Consider the following 25,963-nt stretch of genomic DNA (forward strand, 5'->3'; position numbering starts at 1 on the left):
AACTTTCGGATGTGATCTTAGAGATCATGAAGACACAACCTGGTACTACATTCAAGAATCTTTAATACTTATGGTTATTTAAATTCCACTTGATTATTTCCAGGGCAAAACAAACTCACATGTTTAAAAGTGGTTCATCATATATGAATCACGGCTATAAAAACAATTCTCGCACATTGAACTAAAATCTAACACCCAGCTATTTTTCCTAGTTCTACCTTAAGAACAACATAAAACAACTCTATGGACATCCTAATGGCACATTCTTCCTCATAGGAGGACCGCTCTCACCTAAGTTCTTCCCCCATGCCTGAATCGTTGGTCTCATTGGATACCGTTAATGATTAATGGAAGTTTTTGGCACTCTTTGACCTTTGGAAACAGTGACAATATCCAACCTTGTAAACTAGTCGATACATTTCAGAAGATGTACTAGATGTGAATGCCCTCAGCTGTAACAGGTTCATTCCAAGTAGTTCTTTATACTCCACTGTTAACTTTAACAATCCCACTGTCTTGTCCTAATTTTCAAGATAACATGAGATTTGAACCTGTAGTTTCCTTCCCACCCTTTAGGGTTTTGATGGAATTTGTAATAACGGGCTCACTCAAAGTGCTGCTTAAGAATGTCTTTGTCCCTCAACTCTGACTCTTTCTACCTCAGTAATATACTTTGAGTTGTCCACCTGAAGGATGGAGGGGCAACAGCTTCCTCCACAGGAGACTTTTGCCATTAAATCTAACACATCCTAAAGAGAACCTTCTCAAAAGGAAAAAAAAAAAAAAAATACAAGAACAAAAAAATTTTCCCCAGCTTGTATCCAAGCACCACCACCTCTATTCCAAACCAATACCACTTTCTTCCCTGGCTTCCTTATGTTCATGCTTTCAAAGCTGTAACTGTGAGAGGCAAGGCCATGCAGGAGGGTCAAAGTCATGACAGAAGTTGCCATTATGTCACCTGAGATGGATGGCTTAACATTTAAATTCCAGGAAAAATATCTTATTTAAATCTTAACACACTTAGAAACTGGGCCATTTATATACTTCTTACATTTTTTTCCCCAAAAGCTGTATCATGAAATGTTGGAATGTTTCCTAGACTTGCTTGCAAAAGTGATACATCAGGAAATAACCCCACGGACGGCTTCCACACACCCACCCTATTTTATTAGGTAGTAGGTATGCTGAACGAGTGGGACTTAATAAAAAAACTCATCTCCTCCTGTGGGACCTATCTCTTCCCAACCATTTGATCAGACCCAAGAGTAGGTTCAGTGATATTCCTGTTCACTTAAAAAGGTCTTCTGGTCCTTTTGACCCTCAAAACAACTACCTCCTAACAGTCATGGGGGAATGTCTGGTTTGTTTAATAGTCAAACATTTGCAAGTTCTTGTGAAGTTGAAGCTACTCACCCCATATCAGGCCTATTTCAGTCCTGTTGCCTGTGGCAGCAACAAAGAGACACATACACTTTTCTTCTGTTCTCTCCTCCTTCCTCCCATTCTCTAGACTTGTTTTTACCTTTTCCAAGGTTAACATAGAGAAGGGAGGAGCTAGCAGGAGAGGTAAGCAGCAGAAACATTAATTCAAGGGACAGTTTTGTGAGATAGTGTTTCCCCTGCTTATGGGAGATATTCCAGGTTGATATTTTTTTTCCTTTATGGTTTCTTTGTAGCACTCTTTCTTATCATTTCTGGGATCTCTCACATCCAGCCACACCTTCAGATTTCAAGTTGTCACCTTTTCACAGAGATGTACACTGGTGGCAGCCAACTGCCCTTTAGATAGCTTAGCCCCACCCCAAAATTAAGACAACTCCAGGCCAGCTTACTCTCCTGCTTGATCTACATCAGGCCCACAGGTCACAATACAGCTGCCCACACAAAGCCTTCTCCTTTGCTGTCCCAGGCCACTTCACCAGCCCCTTCCTCTAGCATTCTCTAGTCTGAATCAGACACCTGTCATCATTCCCAAACTCCAGGAGTCACCTACCAGGGTCTGAGTGCTTTCCTTTAAGTCTTTTGCTGTGCTTAAAGTGAGGGGAAGCTCTCTCCACCCATTCCTCCGAACCCACCACACAGGCAAATTATTTTTTGGAGAAAGAGGTCAAATTTCCATTTTTCCCCCTCAGCTTAATGCCTAGCACTCCTGGATAGAAATCGGAGGTGGATAATGGAGTTACAGTGACAACACCAGCTCACATACGTCCTTTAAAGTTCTGCATCAGGTGGGGCTAGCTCTCCACTAAGTGTGTGTGTAGACATACTCTTCATTTCTTTTTTTATTATTTCTTTCAACACTTGGGTGACATGGAGACAAAGAAGGGAAGGATTAAAAATTTCCATCTTAGCATTATTGTAAAGAAGGGGCCTATGAGAAGGATTGCCATGTCAAGGGTTCTGACCTCATTTGACTTTTCTTTCAGTATTAGTGCTTTTGTTCTGCTGTCTGTTACAGTTTATAGCAGGCCATAAAATTCATCTGTAAGAAAATAGTTAAAAAGGCAAACAAAAATGAAATTATATAGAGAGAAAAATGCTACTTTCATCCTTGATGAATCCTGTAGAAGACTTATACATACAATGTAGCATTCATCAAGAAGGAAAAGATATAGATTTTTCTATTTCTGATTCCTAGGCCGAGATTATGAAAAGGATAAAGTTTGTAAGGAACTTGCCAACCTGGGAAAAGATGATTTCGCATCCTTGTAAGTATGAGGTGTTTGCTCACTTTTGGTTACTGGACCTTGATCTACTTGACCTTGAATGAAACCATGTCTGAGGAAACTTCAACTCAGCATGCTGAACTGCTCTCTGCTCATTTTAAAAGGATAGAACCCAAACTCAGTGTGGGCATGGACATCAGGCCAGTGGAGGACATTCAAAGATTCTAGTTGAATTATTGTTACTAGTGTCTAAGAATTTGTTTGCAGTAAGTTTATTAAGAGTTAAGAGAACAAGCACAGTTTTCTCAGGTAAATGAGAATGCAAAGAGTATACAGAAGGACTGTGGCAAACAAAGACAAGATACAGAATTGGTCCTACTAAGGAGGCTTGAGAGAGGAAAGAACAGGAGGCTGCTCAGATAAAACCCCAAATTCAACTTCCATTTTACAAAAGAAGTTTGCCTAGAACAAAAACTAAGTTTTAAAAGTCAACCTCCTTTTCTTTTCATTAATCAAGGTGTGCAGTATGCTTGTTAAAGACTGAACAAATTTCATGTTTTAATTTGTGCAAATGTGAAATTTTAAAAAATTCTATATATGTTGGCTTTTTTCCCCTCAGATCAATGGTCTTATACAGCAGAAAGTTTCCCAGTGGCACATTTGAACAGATCAGTCACCTTGTGAAAGAAGTTGTCTCCTTGACAGAAACCTGCTGTGCCGAAGGGGCCGACCCCGACTGCTATGACCGCAGGGTAGGTTCACATGGCTGGCCATGTCCACGGTGGCCCAGAGAAAGAAGCCAGGATAGGCTTTTCTTCCATATCTTCGAGAAATCTTAGCAACTCCACCTACTCCAAGTTTGAGAGACTTATAAGCCCGTTTCCCTCAGAGTCCAGACTTATTCTAGTGTAATGAATCAGTTTGGCCATCAGTCCTCCAAGGTTCAAATAGGAAAACTGAGAAATATATTAATTCATGAACCTCCTGTAATAATATATTGTTTCTCTTAAAAGCCTACTCCTACGCATATATCTATCGTGTTAAGACTGGTACCGAATGCCCCCAGAATAATTTGGTTTCACCTCAAATTATTTGGGGGTTCAAAAGTTGCCCTGTAGGGGCACCTGGGTGGGTCAGTGGTTTAAAGCCTCTGCCTTCGGCTCAGGTCATGATCCCAGGGTCCTGGGATCGAGCCCCGCATGAGGCTCTCTGCTCAGTGGGGAGCCTGCTTCCTCCTCTCTCTCTCTGCCTGCCTCTCTGCCTACTTGTGATCTGTCAAATAAATAAATAAAAATCTTTAAAAAAAAAAAAAAGTGGCCCTGTAATCATGTACCAGATTCTCCCTTGAAGTACGTATGCAAAAGTTAAAGTGCTGAAGTGACAGGGTTCAATACTATGCAACCATCAAATAAACCAAAATCTTGCCATTTGCCATGATGTGGCTGGAACTAGAGGCTATTATGCTAAGAAAAATAAGTCAATCAGAGAAAGACAATTATCAAATGATCTCACTGGTATGAGGAATTTGAGAAACAAGACAGGATCATAAGGGAAGTGAGGGAAAAAATGAAACAAGATGAAACCAGTGGGGTACCTGGGTGGCTCAGTTGGTTAAGCAACTGCCTTCTGCTCAGGTCATGATCCTGGAGTGCGGGGACTGAGTCCCACATTAGGCTCCCTGCTTGGTGGGGAGTCTGCTTCTCCCACTGACCTCTCTCCTCTCATGCTCTCTCTTGCTCATTCTCTCCCTCTCTCTCTCTTTCTCTCTCAAATAAATAAAATCTTAAAAAAAAAAAAAAAAGATGAAACCAGAGAGGGAAACAAACTGTAAGAGACTCTTAATCTCAGGAAACAAACTGAGGGGTGGTGGAGGGAAAAGGGGTGGGAGGGATGGGATGGCTGGATAATGGACATTGGGAAGGATAGGTGCTATGGGGAGTGCTGTGAATTGTGTAAGACTGATGAATCACAGACCTGTACCTCTGAAGCAAATTATACATTATATGTTAATAAAAAAGAAGTTATATGCAAGATTGAATGTAGTTTCAAAATGTAGAACTTCAAATTTTAAGAGGTCAGTATAGTAGCAATGAAAAAATGACCAAATACAAAGCATCCAGTGCCAACATGTAAAATACACCTGAGCAAACAAACACATACCTTCAGTGTTTTGTAGACTGGCTACAAAGTTTTTGCTCTAAATAAAAGATTAATTAATTCTAGTAATATGGGTGTGTTTGGAAAAAGCTTGTATTATTTAACAAAAATAGAAGAGGAGAATATATTTTTTAAAATTTTGTTATATATTGTTTATTGAGGAAAAGATTTTCAATTTCCTCTGTTTTTGAAATCAAAGTGAATAAAGTTGGATACATTACATAACTTAAAAAAATGTAGACAGGAGCTGAAAAAGGTGAAACCACGGGTGTTTCTAGCAATCTACTAATGCAGTCATCGAGCCTCATGCAAAGGATACTTAGATGCATCTTGATAAAGGCCTCTACAGACCATTACCTGCTTCTTCAAGCCTGCAGAAACCATGCTCCAAAGATCTGATCAGAATATATCCTACACAATGATTATTTTCACCCATTAATTTCTTCATCTGGCCCTTATGCACCTTCTTTTTTTTCAATTTTTTTATTTTTTTATAAACATATAATGTATTTTTAGCCCCAGGGGTACAGGTCTGTGAATCGCCAGATTTACACACTTCACAGCACTCACCACAGCATAGCCCCCGCCATGTCCATAACCCCACCACCCTCCCCCTAGCAACCCTCAGTTTGTTCTGCAGAGATTAAGAGTCTCTTATGGTTTGTCTCCCTCCCGATCCCATCTTGTTTCATTTACCTTATGCACCTTCTAAGAGTTTTAATCTTTTTCTCCCACCACCAACTCTGTAAATATCCATCACTTATAGCCTGACCTTCTGCACCACCTTAAAATTAAAAACCAACTATGATCACTAACAGAACACATTTTTATTTTATTTTACACATATTTTCTAAGTGATGCCTTGACCACAGAAAATCTCCAGGTTTATAGAGACAGATCATAACGAAACAGAGATGGTGCTGCCTTTTTTTAAACACCTTCTATTTGTTCAAAGCGTTTTTAAAGACATGTTGACTCTTTTCAAACTTTTTTTGCAAGGAGGTAATTAAAAAAAAAAAAAAGATTTTCTAGGGAAAGAAATGGAAAAGAAATTCACTGAAAAAAGAGATAAGGATTAAAGAAAAGAGTTCCTAGGAATTCCTAAGTTCTGAGAGTCTGATGGAAAGTTGGTGTGGGAGAGAAGGAAACGCTTAGGTTTGGTTTACATAACTAATTCATCAGGTTGCTTTCCTTCATTTATAGGAAAGAACCTTAGAAGTTTTTTTTTAAAAAAAAATGACTAACTTCTAGAATAAATATAAGGATGTCAAGGCACTTTTCCCCAAGGAAATCCCCAGATAATTTTTATATGGGGACAATTTCAATTCTACATTTATTCCAGTTATCAAATTCTTTCCAAGAAGAACATTTTGCTACTCCAGTTGCTTTAGCAGTGCCCTTACCATGGGCTTCACCTGCCTATGGGCTGGCAGTGCACCAGTGAGGAGGCAGTAAATTAATTGCCCCGGTGGTTTTCAAGCTGTGCATGTCAGCATAAACTTTGAGGCTTTGGGAAACAGCTCCTTAGGCCTCCTCTTTGACTTAATGAATCAGAATTTCTACATTGTAAACCCCAGACACCTAATTTTATACATAATGATGCTGATGCAAAAACAGGCTCATGAACCATTAAGAGAATGCCAACAAACGTAGACTAACACAGTCCAGAATTGAGAGACTGCTCATTTAGTAAAAGGAGGTGCTCCTTCTCATTGGGGTATTTGTAGCAGAAAGTAGGTGGGAGATCATATCAGAATCATCAGTGGAGCTTTTTCAAATGACCTCCCTTAATATCTCCCTAGCGCAACATGGAGCTAAAGGATACAACCTCTAATGGCTACAAACACGGTCCACTTGTTAAGGAAGGTTCTGTTTTTATCCCAGTGAGCCCTTTACTACCCCAAGACCCTGTATTTGCCTATAACTCTGTAAATTGTCATGTTGACAAGACATCCAATGAAGCTTTTGGCATGGAAGGTTTGTTACTAATGAGAATTTTTAAACTTAAAACTAAGATGACATATTGAATGGAGAACTAAGAGCCTGGAATCTTCCATACAGGAGTTGACTTGTTTCCCTCCTCTCATTCTAGACTTCAGCATTGTCTGCTAGGTCCTGCGAAAAGGACTCTCCATTCCCAGTACACCCAGGAACTGCTGAGTGCTGTACCAGAGAGGGCCTTGAACAGAAACTCTGCATGGCTACCCTGAGGCACCAGCCGCAAGAATTTCCTACCTACGTCGAGCCAACAAATGATGAAATCTGTGAGGCATTCAGGAAAGATCCCAAAGACTTTGCTGAGCAGTAAGCTGCTTTTATCCTAAGTCAAAGTTCTCAGGGCATAAAATATCAGAAGTGTATCGAATCTAACCCCTTCTATACAAACACCTCTTCTATAGCAACCTGGATAAATTCTAGTAAGAACTTGACTCCTACCCAAGACTTCTCATTGCCATCAGTGCTAATTATTATAAATGTCTTTCTCAGACAGAGATGAAGTCAACTTTCTAAAACTCCAAAACTTGATTCTGTTGTCTGAAGCAGAATCAGTTGGATTCCCGCTCTATGTGAGGTTTTCAAATCTTTGACACCTATTGGGATTCTCCTTACGTGAAGGATCCTTACATTCTCCACCAGATACGTGCTTCCCCCATTTTTGTTAGTTTTTGTGATCTTCCAAGGCTAATATAAGAATATACAACCTGGCTACTCATGAACATTAAACAATGAGATGGTCAAAGTTACATGTTCACTTATGTGGTATAGCAGGTCACGTTCACAACTGTTTCTAGGGATGTAGGAATAAAAAAAAAAGGCTTTTCTGAACATTAAACATTTAAACTGAGTATAGCAATACACTTCTGTTTATGATAATGGCAAAATACATATACAAAAGCCAAATGCAATGTCATTCAAATTGGCTTTAGAAGTTTGAAATTAACGTCATGATTTTATTTAAAAAAAAAAAAAATCTATTGGCTTTCTCATCCCTGAAAATTTCAGAGAGGATTTTGCCCAAGATTTCAGAGTATCCTATAGACCCTTAAGGGCTTATGTTCCTAAAAATTAGATTTCAGCAAATAAGCGAGCCTACACATAACAATTATCAAGAATAGTAAACTGGGATAGATCATGAAAGGCAAATGTATCTCATTTTAATTTGTTCAATCAACATTAATAAGCAATTACCATGGGCCATGCAGCTGGTAAACACTAACCATAAAGAGACAACTATCCCTTCCTCTCACATGGAATTCACATGGAAATTTGAGAAATTAATGAAAATACTGATTAAAAGTGACTAGTATTAAAACCCGGTCTTTAAATCCTTGGTGCTTTTTATATAATAAAGCTAAACTAATGTAATGAATCCTTTTCTCCATTAAAAACCTTATGAAAATGTAGATTCTGCTTCCCACAAAATGTTTTAACCAATCTTACTTCCCTCTCCACAGATTTATGTATGAATATTCCATTAATTATGGACAAGCCCCTCTATCGCTCTTAGTCGGTTACACCAAGAGCTACCTCTCCATGGTAGGGTCCTGCTGTACCTCACCAAGCCCGACAGTATGCTTTTTGAAAGAGGTAGGTATCATTTGATTATGTAGTTATGTTCTACTTTTTTTCTTCTGTTAATGCCATTCATCTTAAATAATGAAAGTTCAGATTCTAGAATCAGTAAAGCTTTCTAAAATGCCTCTTTTACATGCTGTTCACTAGAAAAACAAACATATATACCTCTAGAAAGGAATATCAATAAGTTTCTTTGGTCAGAATTCAGAATTTCCTGCACACTGTATTCAATGGATCTAAACCATCTAATAGGATTCTCTCCCTTCTTTCCTAGAGACTCCAGATGAAGCATTTATCACTTCTCACCACCATGTCAAATAGAGTCTGCTCACAATATGCTGCTTATGGGAAGGAGAAATCGAGGCTCAGGTAAAGATTAAGCATCATCAGTATGTTTAGCCATTTGCTTTACAGTATCTGTAATATTAGGATGCTCTGAGAAAATATTTGTAATGAAATGTATACACCTTAGTCTTACGTTCCAGTCATTCACAAAAATACAGTCTAGTTCTTTTCCTCTACATAAAATATGAATAAATAAGGCTATGTTGTAAAACATGAGATTTGCTTTTAATCAACCTTTCTACATACAGATGGGAAAACTGGTAGACCACTAGAAACTGTTTCTTCAGTATTCATGTTATTACATATCACAAAAACAAAAACAAAAAAAAACTCCTTTGTTCATCACCTGTTACTTCCTTTGCTTATTTTTTTCCCTTGGAATGAGACTTCCTAAATTCTTATTTGTTCTATGAAGTTTTGTGGTATATATAATGTGTATCTCTTAAGCTTTGTGAATATATTCTAATATCTTTATTTGTAACCTTCACTTTGATTGTGTGGCTACTGTTAACACTATATTTTAACTTTGACAGTTTCTATGTTAACACAGTTCAGACTTCTAGACTTCACAGATTTATCTCTCCAGTATCTACAGTCTCTAATTCTTTTTACTCTGATCCACAAGCTTTTTTTCCTCTCATGGTAATGAAAAACAAACAAACAAACAAAAAACCTATTTTGTGCTGGCATCAGATCCTAAGGTTCTCTAGTGGTAATAGAAACTACTTTCTTAAACTTTTTAAAAATAATCTTTCAATAGAAATATGCAAATACTAAATGGCATTTTCCCTAGATTTTCCCTCTAGTTTTCCTTTTGAATTAAGATGGTGTATTTGGCAAACAGAACATAAAGGTTTATAATAAAAAACCTCCTGTAAAATGTATATGTCTTAATCATTAACTTATACTTGCATTAGTGTCTGGGAATTTTATCCCAGGGAAATAGTATTGAATGTGAACAAAGATTTAGCTGATAAATTGCTGTACCATTTCTTTTAAATACAAAAAAGAAGATTCTCCATTTTAGGGAAATTAGGAAGACTCTCTTACTTATAGTATATCCACATGAGAATGCTATATGGCTTGCTATAATGCTATTGTATAAAGATATTTAATGAAAACTATTAAATACTGACAAAAGAAGCTGAAGAAGATAAAGATAAATGGAAAGAGATTCCATGCTCATTGAATGGAAGAATACTGTTAAAATGCTCATAATATTCAAAGCAAAGTACAGATCTAGTGCAATCACTAGGGATAACCAATAGCATTTTTACAGCAATAGGAAAAAATTCCTAAAATTCAAATGCAATGTCAAGGGACTCTATATAGTCCTAACAATCTCAAAAAAAGAAAAACAAAGTTGGAGGCTTCAGACTTTAGGATTTCAAAACACACTATACAGCAATAATAATCAAGATGTTATGGGACTGTCATTAAAAAAATACATATGAACTAATGGAACAGAGAGCTCAGAAATACACTCTTACATATTTGGCCAAATGAATTTCAACAAAGGTGCTGGGACTATACCATGCAGAAGGGACAATCTCTTCAACAAATGGTGCTGGGAAAATTGGATATCAACATGCTGAAGAATGAAATCGAACCCTTATACACATAATAAAATTATACACATAATAAAATTATATACACATAATAAAATTCAAAACATGATTAAATCTAAACATGAGGTCTACGACTAGAAAACTCTTAGAAGACAACAAAAGGGAAAGCTTCAGAACACTATATTTGACAATGATTTCTTACAAATGACCAAGAATAGACAACAAAAGCAAAAATAGATAAATAGGACTACTTCAAACTTAAACTTCTGTGTGTAAAAAGACAACCTACAGAATGAGAAAATATTTGCAAGTATACCTAACAAGAGTTTAATATCCAGAATGTAAGGGGCTGCCATAACTCAATAAGAAAATATTCAATTCTGTTTCATCATATTTAAACAATTATCCAATGTTTAAATTATTAATTTAACAATTAATAATTGTTAATAACAAATTAATTAAACAATTATCCAAGAGGTGTATAAAAGGCAAACAAGCATAGGAAAAGATACTCAGCATCACTAATCATAAGAGAAATGCAAACCAAAACCACAAAGAGAGGTCACTTCACACCCATTAAGATGGCCACTACCAAAACAGAAAATGACTGTTGGCATGAATATGGAGAAATTGAAATTCTTGTGCACTATTAATAGAAATGGAAAATGGTTTAGCAATTATGAAAAACTGTATGGAGTTTGCTCAAAAATTTAAAAATAGAATCCTGTGATTCAGCAATCTCACTTTTGTATTCAAAGTGGTATCTCAGAGAGATATTTTCACACCTGTGTTCATTGCAGCCTTATTCACAATAGCCAAGAAGTAGAAGAAATCCAAATATCTATTGATAGATGAGTAAAGCAAATATAGAATATACATAGAATGGAATATTATGCAGCCTTGAAAAAATCCTGTCACATGCTATGACAGGGATGAATGCTAAGTGACATTATGCTAAGTAAAATAGCAGTCACAGGAGGACAAATACTGTAAGACTCCACTTCTGTGTAGTATCTAAAGTAGTGAAAAATCATAGAAACAAAGAAAGAAGGTAGCTCCCAAAGGACTGGAGATAGAGGCTATCAGGATTTAATGGGTATGCAGCTTCAGTTTAGCAAGATGGAAAGACTCTAGGGATCTGTTATATTTACAGCTATTTACTTACAGTAAATAATTTTAACACTACTGAACCATACACTAATAGTTAAGATGGCAAACTTAAGGTTTTCTGTTTTTCCACAATTTAAAAAGAATACTTAATACAGAAAATATTTCTGGTATATTAAGTGAAAAATGCAAATGTATCAATAGTTCGGCAGAGTGTAATCCCTTATGAAATACTTAATACTTGATAAATGTTATAAAATGCTCCAGGGTTATATACCAAAATATCAACATTTATTAATTCTGTGGCCTAGGGCTATAGGTCTTTTTTTTTAATCTGTGGTTTCTAAATGCATTTATAAGCCATTTTTAGAAGTACAAGGAGGGGCCACAAAAATAGGACATTGGCCTTATGAACAGGGACATTAGTGCTTTATTGCTTTTTTAGATCTAACATTTTAAAGTCATGCTTTCAGTAGGTAAATCTGGCAAGAAGAAAAGCTGCATATCAGGCTTAAAATAGGATGCCTTAGGGATGACTGAATTTTGAATAGTGGCTCTATCCCATGGGATCCATCACACACGTAACAGATGGGTTCCACGCAGCTATTGAGGGCAAAGAGTTGAAACTATGGCATTATTCCTCCAGAGTGTAGGTTCATAATGAAACCAAGAAAACAGAATGTGGGTAAGCTAACAATTCATTTTTAACTGTTTAGTCATCTCATAAAATTAGCCCAGAAAGTGCCAACTGCTGAACTGGAAGATGTCTTGCCACTCGCTGAAGAGATCAACACAGTCCTCTCCAAGTGCTGTGAGTCCACCTCTGAGGACTGCATGGCCAAGGAGGTAAGAGAATTCTCATCATGGGCCATGTACTGAGTTGTAGGCACTCAAGGTTGCTTCTCACAGACATCCACTCAATGAATCCTTATGAAATTTAAGTGTATTGTTAACTCCATTCTATAGATAAGGAAACAAGGTTAACCAGGATGAATAATTTGAAGTTTTACAACTAGTAAGAAGCAAAGTCCACACACAAGGACAAGATCATCTAACTCCTGAGATCTTACTCTACCCGCACAGCCCAATTCAGTTTAATTATAATTAAACAAGTTATTTAACTTAATTATGATTTCTAAAACTTAGTATTTAAACTTCAGTCCCTAGGTAACACTAGTCATATAGTTTAAAATTTCTTTTTAGGGGAGCCTGGGTGGCTCAGTCGTTGGGCATCTGCCTTCAGCTCAGGTCATGATCCTAGGGATCAGGCGCCCTGCTTGGCAGGAGGACTGCTTCCCCCTCTCCCACTCCCCCTGCTTGGGTTCCTTCTCTTGCTGTGTCACTCTTTGTCAAATAAGTAAATACAATCTTTTAAAAATAAATAAATAAATAAAAATAAAAATTCTTTTTAAAATTTAGGTAATCTCTACACCCAGCATGAGGCTGGAACTCTCGACCCTGAGATCAAGAGCCACATGCCCTACCAACTGAGCCAGCCAGGTACCCCAGTAGCTGCACTTCAAATGCTCAATAGTATTGGACAGTATAGACTCAGACCACTTCATCATTAAGTTCTACTGAACAATATTGCAACCATTAGATTATTGGAAACTGCTCATGTTTATACCTGTTATAAACTGTGTCAGTTTTCTTTTCCCACCATTTCTCATTTATATAATCCTTCCAAGCGGATATGAATTTGAAGAGTTGCTTTATATAAAGGTTACTCCAAGTCTGTGGACCTCTTTAGAAATAGGTACGTAGTATTACCTGGTCTTTTTCCACTAAGAAAACAGGTCTGGGTTAATAGGTGTTTTTCTATAACCTGACTTAGAACCTTTCCTATATACCATGCCAGGGTTTGTAAGTCTCCCTAACCCTTCCTTATTTTTAATGAGGCCAACCAGGAAACTAACAGCGCACAAACTCACAATTGCTTTTATAGCTGCCTGAATACACAGTAAAAATCTGTGACAACTTATCCACAAAGGATTCTAAGTTTAAGGACTGCTGTCTAGAAAAAACGCCCATGGACGTGTTTGTATGCACTTACTTCATGCCCGCCGCTCCAACACCAGAGCTGCCAGCCATTGAGCTGCCCACAAATTCAGACGTATGTGATAAAGGGAACACAAAAGCCATAGATCAGTAAGTACAGTTGATTAGAGTAATATTTTTCCTGACGGTATTGATATTCACTAGCATTAAATGACCAAGAAATTAAAGGTTTACCATTTCTTCCCATTCATCTCTTTTCATCCAACAAAGAACTAAAATATGCCATATGTTGCACAGACCATGAGCCGCATAAACTACGAGTATGTGCATATCCATGGCATAGAAATAGTTCACAAGTAGGATGGATTAATGGGTCAGAAAATTGCCAGTATAGAGAGGAGAATTCAGACTAACTTTAGACTAATTTATATTTGTCTAAATATTTTCACAAATGCAAAGAGAGCAATGGAATAAGACAATGGAAGGATTTGCACAAATCTACTTTTACAGAAAAGCTATTCAAGGTACCTACTTGATGCTTTATGTAGTGTTCATTGTATTATAGTTACACAAAGGCTAGTTCCATATGCATTTGAAATAGATAGGTTTACATAGAATGTGTGCGTGTGTGTGTGTGTGTGTGTGTTTGGGTGTGTGTAGCACACATAAAGCTTTAATTCAGTATTAACTAATCTGAATAGCTCCAAAGCAACTATTAATAATTTGCATTTTGATGAGACTCTTAATCCCAAACCTGTTGATTTGGAGTCGGTTGTACCTAAATCTTTTATTTTTAATTAAGATACAGAAGCCAGGTGATCAGCCTTCATAATAGAGGTCCAATTTCAAGCATGACACACATACACCAATCTACTCATGTTAAAGAATATTCTCTCCTTCTCCTCTCATGCCAGGTATACATTTGAACTAAGCAGGAGAACTCATCTTCCAGAAGTATTCCTCAGTAAAATACTTGAGCCAACCTTGAAAAGCCTTGCCGAATGCTGTGACTCTGGAGATGCTACCAGCTGTATGAATGCTCAGGTACCACTCCCTACCATTTTCTTTAGCAACCTTGGTAGAAGTCAAGGGTTGGAAAATTGTAGCTCATGAGCCAAATCTGACCCAGTGCCTATGTTTGTACAGCCTGTGAGCAAAGCCTGGTCTTCTATTTTAAAATGGTTTGCTTTTAACTTTATGACAAAAATGTGAAACTCAAAATTCAGTGTTCATAAAGTTTCATTACAACGCAGCCTTACTCCTTGTTTACACATAGTTTATAGCTACTTTTGTGCCATATTGGCAGAGTGAATAATTACAAAAGAAACTATATATAGCTTATAAAACCAAAAATATTTACTATCTGGCCTTATGCAGAAAATGTCTGCCAATGTCTGATGTAGATAATAAACACATATCCTAATACATTAAACAAAATTCTGATTTAATGCCTTCTAGAGCAATGCTTCAAGACAAGTAATTTTGTATGTAATTGTTTTCTTACAGGGCCCTCAACTGAAAAAGGAGTTATCTTCTTTCATTGAGAAGGGACAAAAACTATGTGCAGATTATTCAGAAAACACTTTTACTGAGTATAAGAAAAAGTAAGGGATTTTTTTGGCTCTTTTCTCCACATTTGTCAATAATAGTTTGGTATTGTGATTTGAAAGTAGAGTTGAAGATTAAGATAAAGAAGAGATGCAATCAAGAGTTTTAAAAGTAGAATCTAGTATCTATGTAGGAAGAAAGGAACTCCTTTTCAGAGGGGAAAAAAAGTCATGTGCTTCAGGTGAGAGGTGAATTAGAAACATAGCCACAGAAGTAGGAATTATAAGACCCGCAGGAACTTGATTCAAAAAACAACAAAGTAGCCCAAAGTTCATCAACATTCTTGCCCTAAAGCTTACGTAGATGTCCCCACACATAATTGAGGAACTAGAAAACTGCCGAAAAAGGTTACCTAACTTTACGGCATATTGGGTCTGACAAGACAACACAAACTTTCCATCAAGTGTGGTATCACCCATGACCAACATGTGTTCATTACAAATTGAAAATAACTAATCATCAGTCATGTTGTACGTGAGTCAACAGTCTTGTTTCTCAAGTAAGAGAAGAGAGACCACTGTAGTGAAAGGAATTTTACTGGGTTCCTAAAGATCCATGGCATTCCCAACTTCATTAAATAGACTTCTTAGATCCATTTCAAATCATCTTGATCAACACAGACCTAAAGCAAGCACAAATAGAGCTCCACAAAAAGACATAAGAATCCCAAAAGTAGGTCACCTCCTTCAATGACCCCCATGAAGCCTGCTTTAGCGGAACTCTAAAAGAAAATGAAAAACTGTGAAAACCTTAAGTTCAAAACACTTACTTCTCAATTGTCAGAAAATAGTATAGAATAACATTAAATAGATAATACAAGTTTTGTACTCCAGGGTTACACTGGGCAACAATTTATATAATCGCAATATATTAAAAATAACAATGGAATAGAACTGACGTTTGGGGTTATGAAATCAAAGGCTGAGACAACTGCATCCAGGTATTTGAAATCCTGCACAACAGTACACACACACACATCCACACTTTTTCTTTCTCCATTCTCTGAGTTCCTTCTGGTCTGACTTGCCTCCTCTTCCAACTTGGGACTTACTACTTTCAGTAATGCTTTTATGAGTCAACTAGCCCCCTCATCCTTTTGTCCTTTCCCAGCACCCACCTTGCCTCAACTAGACAATTTTGGGTTTCTACCACCTCCCATTGCCCACAACTAGGCTGGCAAGTAATTCCTGGAGAAGGTCATAAAACCAGGCTGAGTTACCCATTGAAAGAGTCAAGAGATACCAAGATTATTACAGACAATCCTGAGAACTCAAGTCCTAGCATCATCTTAGACGGAAAGTTAACTGATAGTAGAGCTAACAAGAGTCAAAGTTTCTGACCTTCTTTGTGTTTCTCCAACACAGCCAGTTGAGAAGTAGGCACACTGAAGGGGAAATTGTATAAAATAGAGAACAGAAAAAGTATTAAGGTGGCATAAAGTCCCATGATGAAAATATTCTTTAAGGAGCTTGAAAACTAGCCCTGGAGAGAAGATGAAAAGTCAGGAAGAATAGGAGAGGAAGGAGTCATGTTAATATACTTGAGCAAGTGAAAGGGGAGAGACAGGAATTCAAATCCAGCAACGTGAATTTTAAGTTTACTTTTAGGATCTTAAAAGAGACGGAGATTCACTTTCTAATCTCGAATTGAGTTGCCAAAAATCACTCCACAGATCTGAAATTTAAGAACTATTTCCACTTTTTTTTTTTATTGTGAGAGACCTGGAGTAATCATCTTGCATCAGAAAGGTTTATAAAGTACATCTAATAAAACCTTACATACACATGGTCTTTCAGACTAGCAGAGCAATTAAAAGCACAATTGCCTGATGCCAGCAGCGTGGAACTCCAAGGGCTGATTGACAAGCGCTCGGACTTTGCCTCTAAGTGCTGTTCCATAAACTCACCTCCACTCTACTGTGATTCAGAGGTAAGAAAATTTAACCCTCTACTTAGCACTGTACAGTATTTTAAGAACTCCTATACTCAGATTTACTAACTCCTCTATTACTGAGATGCCATTATGTGTCAGACTCTTCCTGACACTTTCATAGGAAAGACAAAACAATTACTGTTTCCTTGTTATGCTAATTTGAAAGCAAATTGAGGCAGTTGAAAACTTTGTTGCCTATATTTATAAACCCTTATGTTAACAAAGTATACTGCAGCGTTTTTCAAACTGAAGGTTATAACATATTAACAGCTTTTTAAGATGAAAAAAAAATGTGGTAGAAAGTTTCCATCTCACACAGTGAGTGTAAATATTTGTGAATTTAACTTCATATATGTACATGCATATCAGTGTCAGTAGATAGAAACACTTTTAGAAACCTGGATCACAAACCTTCTCTCTTAATCAAAAAAATTTAAAGAAAAAAGTGCAACTGAAAATTAATGGTCACTAATGTCTCTTTAGAGTAAGAGGTTCTAAAAGTTAAAAAGGAGTCATTTTTAATTACAAAAAAAAAATTTAGACACTATTGATTTGCTTCCAAACTTTAAAAGCTAAAGAAATCAAAAGTCACACATCTTCCAATTACCCTCCCCACCCCCACTAGCTCTTATGTTCACTTTTCTTTAAAAGTAAATGTTAATCTCCCTCCTCCTCCATTCCCTTTACCCTATTCCCCTCCTAACTTTCCTTCTGTCCCTTAAATGAAATTTGCATAGATGCCAGGTCATTTATTTTTTTACCTTGTGCATAACAGGCATTTCCAGCAAGCCCTTTTTTCTGTAGTCTGTTAGTGTATCCTTTCTACTACATCTGAGACTGTGGGTTTTCTCCTATAAGCCAGTGTGAGGCAAGTATTTAGTGTCCTACCTTTATGCAGATGGAACCTACAAAGGAGAGGAGGAGAGCCCAATGCAGGCCATATGGGTTCCCTGACTGTAGGTCTGGTCATTCTCTGAGATTTTGTTAAATGTTTTAAGCTAGGATGTCTTCTACCAAGTCAACTTGTATCTATCCCATTCCATGGGGAGAGTTTCTATTGGCCTTTTTCAGATACAGTAAGCCCATTTGCATCTTCCATTTGACCTGTTACTCCCCAGCAGTCATTAATTATTTAGAAGAGTCAAAAAGATAACATTTCTTTCACTTTACTGTGAATTTGGAGTTATTAGTAATAATTCCAAGAACTCTGTTGTCTCACCAATTCCACTTCTGGAATAGAGAGGCTGGGTTAAGAATAACTCTATGCCAGGGCACCTGGGTGGCTTAGTGGGTTAAGGCTCTGCCTTCAACTAGGGTCAGGATCTCAGGGCCCTGGGATTGAGCCCCACATCAGGCTCTCTGCTCAGCAGGGAGCCTGCTTCCCCCTCTCTCTCTGCCTGCCTCTCTGCCTACTTGTGATCTCTGTCTCTGTCAAATAAATAAATTAAAAAGTATTTTTAAAAAAGAACAACTCTATGCCAAAATATTTTCTTCCTTTGCTCCCCTCTTTCTGCTTATGATATTAAATTATATCCTTTTCTTACTCTGGCCGTGGCTGTTGAGATTGGACTGATCTTACTATTATTATTTTGTCATGTGTTGGGGAAACATCCTTTATGATCCATTATTGACCCAACATTTTTGTGTTTTTACATGAAAAGAATTTAACTATTGTGTAAGTCAATATTTAGGCTAATAATTTAATGTCAGTTAGAAGTCCTCTTCTATAAGTTGGATAAACTTGTGTAAATTCTTGAAGATCTTCACTTAAACCATGAAAATGACAAAAGCTTGGTTTCATCTTATTATTCTACCATTTTTCTATTTCTAATATTCTATTAGAGCACATTGAGAATACTTATATGTATATAAGTATATTTTTTATACTTAAAATGGCTTTTTAAAAGTTAGTCAAGTCTTAAATGATATATCTGATAAAGGGTTGGTATCCAAAATCTATAAATAACTAGAAGCCCCAGTGGCCTGATGGATAAGGCATTGGCCTCCTAAAATATATAAATAACTTATAAGATACCACCCAAAAACTGAATAATCCAATTAAAAAAAATTGAAAACCTTCTACCCAAGAAGCCATATGGATGGCCAACAGACATATGAAAAGATGCTCAACATCACCGAATATCAGGGAAATACAAATCAAAACTCCAAGAAGATACCACCTCACACCTGTCAAAATGGTTAAAATTAACAACACAAGAAACATGTGTTGGCAAGGATGCTAAGAAAGGGGAACCTTCTTACACTGTTGGTGGGAATGCAAACTGGTACAGCCACTCTGGAAAATAATATGGAGTTTTCTAAAAAGGTTAAAAATAGAACTGGTCTGTAACCCAGTAATTACACTGCTAGGTAATTACTCAAAGGATACAAAAAATACTGATTTGAAGGGGCATAGCTCAAGTATCCATCTACTGATGAACGGATAAAGAAGAGGTGGTATATACACACACAATGGAATATTACTGAGCCATAAAAAATGAAATATTGCCATTTTCAACAACATGTTGGAGCTGCAGAGTATTATTCTAAGTGAAATAAGCCAATCAGAAAAGGACAAGTACCATATGATTTCCCTATGTTGAATTTTAAGAAATAAAACATATGAGCAAAGGGGGGAAAAAAAATCAAGAAACAAACCCTGAACTCTAGAGAAAAACTGATGATCACGAGAAGGGAGAGGTGTATGGGCATGGGTTAAACAGGTGATGGGGATTAAGGCGCACTATATAATGAGTACTGGGTGATGTAGGGAATGCTGAATCACTATGTCATATACCTGAAACTAATCACACTGCTGGAATTTAAAACTTAAAATTTAGGCAAGTTTGTGCTCTGAGTACTAACAATTTAGTGACGTTTTATTTGTTTCTGGCTGTATAGCACCTAACAAAGTCCTAATTAGTTTGCCAAACTGAGTTACATCACCTTGTTCTTCTGCTTAATATCCTGGGAGATCCTGATTTCTCTTCTAATTTGTACATTCACACCCTAGAACCAAACCTATTTGTCAATCTTGTTTGTAGCCATTTATAAAGTTAGAACTCCAGATGAAGAATAAAAGCCTATTCTTTAAATTCTGCTGAGAAATAGATTATGTTCATCTTTCATGAAATGCAAGCCAAGTGAAATTCTAAACAAAAATTGGAGGAGTTGGATTGATAGAATATTTTGGTCATTTCCAGCATTAAAACACTTAGCATAAAACAGCTGAGCAGTCGCTTCCTTTAATACCAACCTACAACAGCTGAATTAGGTTTCTTTATCCCAGAAAAATAAGTTACTTCACCTAGAATTTGTTACCAGCAGATTTTGCTGAAAGTCTCAATTATTAAAAGGACTAAGTATTTATATTTTAACATTTTGTCAAAAAGCAATTTTTGTTATCTGTTTATCCATAGACACAATTTCCTTTTTGACATCATAGAAGACAAACTGAACAACGGCACACAACGCATGCTTCCCTCAAGTCTGTTGCTTTTCTTTTTTTGAGTTGCATTCAGATTTTTTATTATAACACATTGCTATTTAGAAATGTTGAATTTTCAATTACGATGATGAAAAGGCAGGCTTATAATGATTTTCTTGCTTCATATCCAGCTAATGTAGAGGAGTGCTGCTCCCGAAGAGCCAATCTTTCAGTAATTGCTAGAGAAGAGGGAGACAAATGGAATGGAGGCTCTCACACACATGTGGTTGTCTGGATTGCTGGGAGAGGAGACCCTCTGCTGTTTGTCTTAGCCCTTTTTTTTTTTAAAGATTTTGTTTATTTATTTGACAGACAGAGATGACAAGGAGGCAGAGAAGCAGGCAGATAGAGAGAGGGAGAAGCAGGCTTCCCGCTGAGCAGAGAGCCTGATGTGGTGCTCGATCCCAGGACCCTGGGACCATGACCCGAGCCGAAGGCAGAGGCTCCAACCCACTGAGCCACCCAGGAGCCCCTATCTTAGCCCTTTAGATGGTTTTCTACACTAATCTCACAGTTAGGTTAATGAGCTGGCCTCCAGGACTTCATGTTAGAACAGCGTTTGTTTTGATTCTCAATGCTTGGTGTCAATATTTGTCCTGTCTTCCTATAATATTTGGGATATAGTTTATTAAATCTCCTTGCCCTACATTTGCTTAACAGATTTTTCCTTAAAAATATTGCCTATCTACTACATTGACTCCAAGTCATTTATACCCAGGGACCCACCTCTATCTACCTTTCTAAATATACTCGGCACAGCCACTAGAAGAATGACAAACGGCACTTCTGAACCAGACTAAAAAAGTGTTTCATTAATTTCAACATGTCCAAAATCTTCCCCTTAAAATCCTCCTTTTGTGTTTCCTAAGGTTATGAGAATCACCACCATTTACTCATTGCCTAAGTTAACAAGTGACCTTGATATTGTTTTTTTTAATATATGTCCAAATACCAAATCCCATCGATTTTAACACATCAGTTATCTCTACCTCCCCACTTCTACATTATTGGTACTTAAGTGTAGGCAAACTTTTGCCTGAATTACAATGCCCCAGTTGGTCTCCTGTTTCCAGTCCCACCACCTTCCATGCCTCACACTGAACCTCATCTCTATACAGAGGTCAAAATAACCTTTGTAAAATACAAAATAGTTAGCACATTCCTCTATCTGCATTGCATCTAAAATTTTGTTTTTTTAATAGAGAGTTTGGACCCTTGACTTCTTTTCCAGTCGGACCTACCATTACTTCTCATTCCTCCTGCCTTTTTTTTTTTTTCCTCCTGAACTACTTGCAGTCTTTCAAGTACATTCAGCTTGCTCTCACCTCAAGGATTTTGCACATAATGACTCACCGCAGACTGCCTGATGCTCACTCCAACCTGGCTAAGTCTTTCATCAAGTCTCAGGATTCAATTTAGGCCTCACCTACCTCCTTTGGGAATCCTTCCCTGGCACTCAAGCTCTTCCGCTAGCCCTTACCATTCCATGCACACCCAGGAACTGGCACTTGGTAACTACAGTCATTTCTTTCTTGTCTGTTTTTCCTGGAACACCGTAAATTCTAAGGGCAGGGACAGTATAAAACTAAATAAATGTGAATGATGACTAATAAAAAATTTAATATAAAGCTACATTTGACAAGAATCTTTTCCCTCCAACAAGGTTCAAATTTGTGTATACCTTCTGCAACAGTTTATGAGATACTTTGTGACTTAGATAACGTTTTTTCATTTCAGATTGATGTTGAAATGAAAAACATCCTATAGTCCTGATGCATGTGTATGGTCTTAGGTAAGTATAGTTTTTAAAGGCAAGTAAGTATAGTTTTTAAAGTCCCAGATATATACTTTAAAAATCCAAGAACAATTTGAATAGTCTCCTTGCTAACTATCATCTATTCAAATTCATTTTACAGTGAAAACATTAAGCATATGGAAAAGTTAAGGAGCTTATACACACATACACAACCAACTTCTGACCCATTTAGGCCTAGAATCCAGGTCCCCAGCTTGGTACTGTACCCATTACAACATTACATCTAAGATAATGACAACATGGAGATCATTTCAGCAACTTTGGTGCATTCAAAGTTTAAAGACTCAGTTTAAAGTCAGAATCCATCAAGTCTCAAAGAGAATAGGGTTCTTAGAAGGAAAGAGGCATTTTTCAAATTAAATCAACATGTTTAAAGTATTATCACTTGCTTATTATAGATATTACACTTTCACCCATAAAAAAAAATACATGATGATGTTAAGAGCATAAAATAGAACCTCACACCGTAAAATGAAGTTGACCTCAACTCTGCATGTTACAAGATTATTCTCTCCAGATTTAATTGCACTCATTTTAAAGACATTACTTTTGAGATTAAAAATGATGAAAATCATTTCAGTTTATTTCAGACCTTCATTGAACAGAGAAGCTTTTTAATGTTATAAGATTGTTATTTTGCTGTTTATTGACAACATTCCTCAAAATGATATGGAAGCAAAGACCATTGACTAAGGAAATCAAATCATTCCATCACATCCAATATAAACTCTTTGAATATAAAAAAGAAAATTAACATCCTGAGAGGTAGGATAATGGGGGTGGTCACAGAAACTCTTGAAATTACCCACTCTACATTAGAATCCCCCCTCCAACTATCTATCTTTGTTAGCAAGTTATTATACTCCCTAAAGCTCAGTGTCTTTTTTTTTTTACGAAAAGAGCATTACAGTATCTAGCTCTCAGCACTGTTATAATGATGAAGGGGAGGGAATGTATGGAAAACACCTAGGAAGTGGCAGTCTTACCTGCAAAATTGCTGCTGCGGCTTCAACTACAGATAACATGAACCTAAACTCAAATGGGTTTCCCCCAGGTAGATCAGTCTTCTCGTATTCTAAATTGCTCTAGAATAGATTCCTATTCTTTTTTTTTTTTTTAAAGATTTTATTTATTTATTTGTCAGAGAGAGAGAGGGAGAGAGAGCAAGCACAGGCAGACAGAATGGCAGGCAGAGGCAGAGGGAGAAGCAGGCTCCCTGATGAGCAAGGAGCCCGATGTGGGACTCGATTCCAGGATGCTGGGATCATGACCTGAGCCGAAGGCAGCTGCTTAACCAACTGAGCCACCCAGGCGTCCCTAGATTCATATTCTTCTGAGTTTTCTCTTACAAGAACATGTCGACTCTCCCATGGCAGAAGGGACACGTACTGTTCAGTGTGAAGTAGCTCCTAAAACCGTTAAACCAACTGCAGCTGGCTATGCATTCTATCTCAGTGAGAGATGTTGAGTTATCTGTATTGCATCAATCTGTATCATATCGTCTGTATTTCATCAGATGAAGAGCTGAAGCCTTGGCCTCAGGGGTTCTCACCCTTAAGTACACCTATGATCCCAGTCTTCCAGCCAACAATGCGACACGACTTCATTCTTAACTAATATTATAAACCGGAGTTGTCCTCTTGACCGTTATTGGTCCCCTTGATCACTTTCTTTCTTCAAGCCCCAAAATTCATTGTGGCATACCTCACTAGAGAGAGAATTACAGGTTCCTGCGAAATCCCATGAGGCCAGTTAGCTTTTTTTTTTTCCTTCAGCTTGGGAACTAGTGTTCCCTGGGTTTCCGACAGATAAAGGAGTCGGCTCCCATCACAGATTCAAGTTGGATAGAAAACACCACCAGAATCACACTCACCACAGCCAGGTGCTTACACCTTGAGAGAAACCCATGAAGAAAGCATGAGTCTCCTGTCTCTCCTGTCTCTTCCTCAAAGGCCTAAACTCTGTACAATGAACGATGAAATCCCTTGCACTGTACACATCGAACTATGGTATAACTCTGCTGCTGCATCTCAGCGGGTTTGGTAACCAAGGGGTAGAGGGGACCTATTTGCCTCATTACAAAGTAGAGGGGGATTTGATAAAAACTTACACTAAGTGTTTTATAAAAAAAACTACTCTCTCAATCCCATGACTAGGAAGGCTCATGTGCTATTGGCTGCTGCATTTTGTTTTGGCCGTAACCATTCATTCTCTGAGTGCAAAGTTACACACAACATTAATTCAAAGAAAAAAAGAAAAGCTACGGTATACCTTGACATAATAACAGTGATGGCCTTTTAGACAGGTCTTGGGGATTTCTTACATTTTTGGTCTGGACCCATGAATTGGGCCACAGTGGATATATGCAGCATGCTAGACAGGTTTCTCTTTAAACATAAAAGTAACCAGGCCTTATAAACATCTGCTAAGTGATATTATGACTGTTGCCCATTAGCTGTTTTTCTAACATTTATTTTCATTATTCTTATAGATCTGGTTTTGAAACCACCTGGGACCCTCTGATGGCCTAACCTAAGCAAAACCAGAGCTCCTGGGGAGACCAGTAGGATACTCCCTGCTTTTTATCAGCTACAATATCTTTATACAATGATAAGTTTGATAATTTGCTATGAAAATAAATACAATGCAGACCACAAATGTTACCGAGGATAATATTACAATGTTGATCTTCAGCTCTGTCTCTATGATTTTCACGAAGATGCTGTTTTAGGCAGCCCTAGCCTCAGGAGAACCTGCTTTCTTCTAGTTCTCTGCGGTCTTTCTAGAAGATTCACAACATTAAGTATCCACTTTCAAATCCCCAGCACACTAAGCTCCCTTTCTTGATTGCTTCTCAGGTTTAATAGATACCATTAAGGAAAAGGTAGCCAGACTTCTATCATAAATAGCCTGGGATCCCTCACTTCTTAAAGAACCACCACTGCCTTCCTGAGAACACCTTTGTGCTCCCAGCTACAGGTTGTGTGGCATTAAGTAGGTAACATCTGCCTTGCATAAAAATCTCTGTGATCTGAACATTTTTATCTTTGCTAAAGATGAGCCCTCAGAGCAATTTATTGGGTCAAAATTCTAAAAACCTGATTTCAGCTTAATTCAACTTACCACATGTACACTGTATAAGATATTATTTTTGTGTGCTTCCTTTGCTTAGGGAAAAATGAATGTTCTAAGTGGACAGGTTTTGTTTTGAAAAAAAAAAAAAAAACAGTCATACTTTTAGAATAAGCACCTCTCTGAAATCAATATAAGCCAAGGAAAACTTCTATATTTATAAGTAATTGCCTGAAGGAATCTACATTTATCTCATAGTGGATGTAGAGTTATATGGTAGAGATGAAGCAGATTTTGTAGCAAATATAAGTGGAGTTACATTAACCAAAATCATCCTTGGTCATGCCTCAAGATTCTAAGTCTTGAGTCTTTAAGTCTAAGATTCTAAGGAAGAATATCATTAACTAAGCCAAGGTCAAATACTCAAGACTTTAGCTGCCAGTAACTAGAAAATAAAATGCCTGTCTCCTTGCAGCTTTTGTAGAAGGGGCCAGTCTTACATCCCACAAAGATTCCAAAATGGGAAATTAACCTCAAGTAGAAAGTTCTTCAGATGCCACAAAGAAAAAAAGGGGGGGAGGGGCGGCAACAAACTATGCACTACATATTTAGGCAGGATTTTAAATTT

The 25,963-nt window shown here is 37.3% G+C and overlaps 1 protein-coding gene across 1 annotated transcript in view; it reads left to right on the plus strand.

Annotated features, from left to right (window-relative positions):
* The window catches only part of LOC111148820 (GC, vitamin D binding protein), a 54,055-nt gene extending 29,141 nt beyond the window's left edge, over positions 1 to 24,914 (plus strand). Inside the window, exons 3-14 of the mRNA XM_022505643.1 lie at positions 2,642 to 2,711; positions 3,289 to 3,421; positions 6,919 to 7,130; positions 8,282 to 8,414; positions 8,677 to 8,771; positions 12,139 to 12,268; positions 13,368 to 13,570; positions 14,335 to 14,464; positions 14,927 to 15,024; positions 16,825 to 16,957; positions 22,185 to 22,239; positions 24,755 to 24,914. Of these exons, the coding sequence (XP_022361351.1) occupies positions 2,642 to 2,711; positions 3,289 to 3,421; positions 6,919 to 7,130; positions 8,282 to 8,414; positions 8,677 to 8,771; positions 12,139 to 12,268; positions 13,368 to 13,570; positions 14,335 to 14,464; positions 14,927 to 15,024; positions 16,825 to 16,957; positions 22,185 to 22,214 (1,367 nt within the window). The 3' untranslated portion in view covers positions 22,215 to 22,239; positions 24,755 to 24,914. The remainder of the gene's footprint in view (positions 1 to 2,641; positions 2,712 to 3,288; positions 3,422 to 6,918; positions 7,131 to 8,281; positions 8,415 to 8,676; positions 8,772 to 12,138; positions 12,269 to 13,367; positions 13,571 to 14,334; positions 14,465 to 14,926; positions 15,025 to 16,824; positions 16,958 to 22,184; positions 22,240 to 24,754) is intronic.
* Positions 24,915 to 25,963: the final 1,049 nt, after the last annotated feature.

This window comes from Enhydra lutris, unplaced genomic scaffold, assembly GCF_002288905.1.
Source record: "Enhydra lutris kenyoni isolate GAN:26980312 unplaced genomic scaffold, ASM228890v2 scaffoldscaffold21, whole genome shotgun sequence".
NCBI classification, from domain to species: Eukaryota; Metazoa; Chordata; class Mammalia; order Carnivora; family Mustelidae; genus Enhydra; species Enhydra lutris.